The 3398-nt window shown below is 49.6% G+C and overlaps 1 protein-coding gene across 2 annotated transcripts; it reads right to left on the reverse strand.

Annotated features, from left to right (window-relative positions):
- Positions 1-1306: 1306 nt before the first annotated feature.
- Positions 1307-3157, reverse strand: Cartpt (CART prepropeptide). Of its 2 annotated transcripts, none has more exons than XM_055598416.1 (3): positions 2915-3157; positions 2391-2513; positions 1307-1570 (listed from the first exon to the last, which is right to left on the reverse strand). In XM_055598416.1, the coding sequence occupies exons 1-3, from the start codon at positions 3068-3070 to the stop codon at positions 1463-1465; spliced, it is 387 nt and encodes a 128-aa protein (XP_055454391.1). In that variant the 5' UTR covers positions 3071-3157; the 3' UTR covers positions 1307-1462. The 2 variants fall into 2 exon arrangements, with proteins under 2 accessions (XP_055454391.1, XP_055454392.1); XM_055598417.1 differs by having other exon boundaries at positions 2391-2474; positions 2915-3148.
- Between the last annotated feature and the right edge of the window lie 241 nt (positions 3158-3398).

The raw sequence follows: 3398 nt of genomic DNA on the forward strand, positions 1-3398 counted from the left end.
AAAATTAAAATAAAAAAATACATCTAGAGGAAAAAAAGAAAAATAGCCACTCTTTTTTTCTGGTTGAGAACTCTTCATTAAATGCCCTCTGTACTATGGAGAAGCTACTAATCAGTGTGAGAGTCTACAAACAAGTACATCACTGTCATTTGACAGAAACTTTTACACATGACATTTACCTCCAGCTTAACATCCTAGTCTTCAGCTTGGTGGGCTTCTAGCCTTGACCAACCCTAAAGCAGAGGCTGCTCAGTAGCAGCTAAAATCTATACAGTAGAGTTCCTCGCTTGCCTGCCTGTGGTTATAAAAGTTGATACAGCATCTCTCATTTCAGAGAGTATCATCAAAGGTGACTCAAACACATGTTCCCAAAAGTTACTCAGTTGGATTTGTCTCAGAATAAACCATTGGCTTGCTTTAAGAGAGGTTTCTTGTATAGAGAGAGGGCTAATTGGTTTACACACACGCACTTTCAAATATAGGTTCCCTATACGTGTCTGAGTCTGGCTTCTATCACTCAACATGACGATTTCCAGTTCCATCCTTTTTCCTGAAAATATCAATTCACTTATCTTTATGACTGCACAAAAGTCCATGGAGTGTCTGTAGCACAACACTTTTGTTTATTTCTTTTGTTCATGTACATCTAGGTTGATTTCACTTCCTGGCTATCCTGAACAGTGAAGCAACAAACACAGGTATCTCTGACAAGGCACACGGCTGAAAGTAAGCAGTCTAGCTACCGGGCTGAATGAGTAAAAGCATGTCACCTCAAATCTCTACCCCCTCCCTTTCTCTCACACACACCATCACCATCACCATCACTACCACCACGACCATCACCACCACTCTAGTTAGAGTATACAGAAGCTGGTATGGCACACTCCTAATTAATGATCAAAACTCCTTGGAGCTGAGGTGCAGCTCTCCCAACAGGCAGCTATTTTTAAAATATATCTCTTTGAAAACAACAGCCTGATTAATCCCATTATTCCTGCTTAAATCACTTCTATAGAAGGGCCATGCACAGTGAGAGGTTATTAAAAATGCTTTATTTTGTATAACTTGTACATGCTTCAATTTGTGTCGCTTAGGGTAATTTGTTTTCCAGGTTGTGATGTCATCTACCAAAATTAACTAGATCTAATTCTCATTCTGACATGACACATTAAAAAAAAAATACAGTGTTAAAGAAAAGTTCCTCTTCTTCCCAGAAAGGTTCACAAGAATGTGTCAGATGGATAAAATGAGAAAAGAATACTTTGCACACATACCAACACCATGCAAGGCATTATCCTTCACACAATAATGGCAAATGGTTTATTTTGAAACAGCAAGGAAAGAGCCCATTCGCCCTCAGAGGGGAGTGCAAACTTTATTGTTGCTAAAGCCAGACTCCAGGGATAAGGGAGTGCTCCTTGGGGGAAGAGGGGATGCAGTTAAGCTGGAGGCTGACACCCCTTCATAAGCACTTCAGGAGGAAGGAATTGCAGGAAGTTCCTCGGGGACAGTCGCATAGCTTCCCGATCCTGGCCCCTTTCCGCACTGCGCACTGCTCTCCGGCATCACACTGTCAACAACACAACCTGTGGTTACTGGGGTCCCACGGGAGCTCCCTGAAGCGACCAGGCCGCTAGCGTCACCTCCCCTCCGTCACCTCCTCCGGCCTAAGCAGTCAGGCCCGAAGCTCAGGGAGCCTAGGGCTCATCATTTCAGCAAGAGGATATTTAAAGGAAGACTTTAAAATGATTGAACACCCCGCCCCCCTGCGTTCTTCTTCTGTCTTTGGGAGGGGACCACATTTTCAGCTTCTTTTTCTTGTGTATCTAAAGAGGGGAAAAAAAATCACCCAAATCCTTGCATCTAAGAAACACACAACGTATTTCTCATAACCTTACCTTTGTTTTCTACTTTCCTACTTCCTCATCCAAAAAAAAAAAGGAAACAGAAGCTCTCTCTCTCTCTTTCTCTCTCTCTCTCTCTCTCTCTCTGTGTGTGTGTGTGTGTATGTGAGAGAGATTTTACCTAAAGCTGTCCAACGAAGGTGACCTGTCCTGAAAACTTTTTACCACGGAATTTAAGAAACCAAACAACAACAGAGAGAGAGAGAGAGAGAGAGAAATCTCGAATTAGGGGGAAGTGAATAGATTCAAGGCTCGTCCAACTGAGACGTTTTAGAAAATACCCCCCCACCCTCGTCGCGTCTTGGGACTGTTTTCTGATTCTAACAGCCTGGATTCCCTCTCTCTTAGGGACCAGGCAGGGTGCAGGGGTAAGGGCAGATGACAGGGACGCTGCAGAATGCATCACCTAGCTGCTGGGCCACCTGCTAGAGTGAAGACCAGTCTTTTCTCCCGGAAAAGTAAGGGAAGGGTGAGCCGGGGCCTTACCATGGGGACTTGGCCATACTTCTTCTCGTAGATCGGAATGCGCTTACTCTTGAGCTTCTTGAGGACTTCCTGCAGCGCTTCGATCTGCAACACAGCGCCGGGAGCCCGAAGTTGCCGCCTTGGCTGCGAGCCCAGCGCAGGTGCTCACTTTCAGCCCAGTTACAAGGAGCCCGGGACACACCACGGGGGGGGAGGCAGGACTCGGGGGACAAGGGGAAATAGAGACTGGTGGAGAGGAAGTCGGATGGGCGCAGTCCCTGGTCCTGACCCTCACGGTCCAGAGCCTCCAAGGCGCACAGAGCCCGGAATAGCCACAACTGAGGGTTCGCTCGACAGACAGCCCGCAGCCCTTGAACTCAAACTCAAATATCTTTGTCTGGTAGAGGGTATCCAGTATTCAGGCTATTTTTTTTTTTAAACCCAGCTTCAGGGGCTCTGGGATGGGACTGGGTGGAGGAGGGACGCATGCAAAGCAAGGACCCGTTGCCAGCCCAGAGGGAACCAGAAACGAGAGCAATACTGACCAGCTCCTTCTCGTGGGACGCGTCCTCCACGGCAGAGTAGATGTCCAGGGCTCGGGGCTGCAGCTCGGCATCCTCCTGGGCACGGGCGCCCAGCAAAGGTAGCAGGAGCAGGGCGGCTCCCAGGAGGGGCAGTAGCCGCAGGCGGGAGCTCTCCATGGTGCTGGACCCCGTCGCTGCTTGGGCACCGCACTCTCCCGCTTCTTATAGCCTGCTGAAGCGGGTGCCGGGAGGAGGGAGGGGGCGAGGAAGGGACGGGGGTGTGGAGGAGGGCCCGGGTCAGCCGTCTGTAGGCTGCGCTCCGCTGCCGTTTGACGTCAATGCCCGCCGGGCTCCGGGAGCCCGAGAACGAGGCTCTGCGCGCAGATGGGCTAGAGCGCGGAGAACAAGACCCCGTGCCCCCAGCGCTGTCAGCCCCGCGGCCAGGGACGCTCCCGGAGGAGCCAGTGCTGAAACTGGGGGGCAAAAGGTGAGGGAAACGAAGCGG

The sequence above is a fragment of the Psammomys obesus genome, unplaced genomic scaffold (genome assembly GCF_907164565.1).
Source record: "Psammomys obesus unplaced genomic scaffold, mPsaObe1.curated_primary_1811, whole genome shotgun sequence".
Taxonomy (NCBI): domain Eukaryota; kingdom Metazoa; phylum Chordata; class Mammalia; order Rodentia; family Muridae; genus Psammomys; species Psammomys obesus.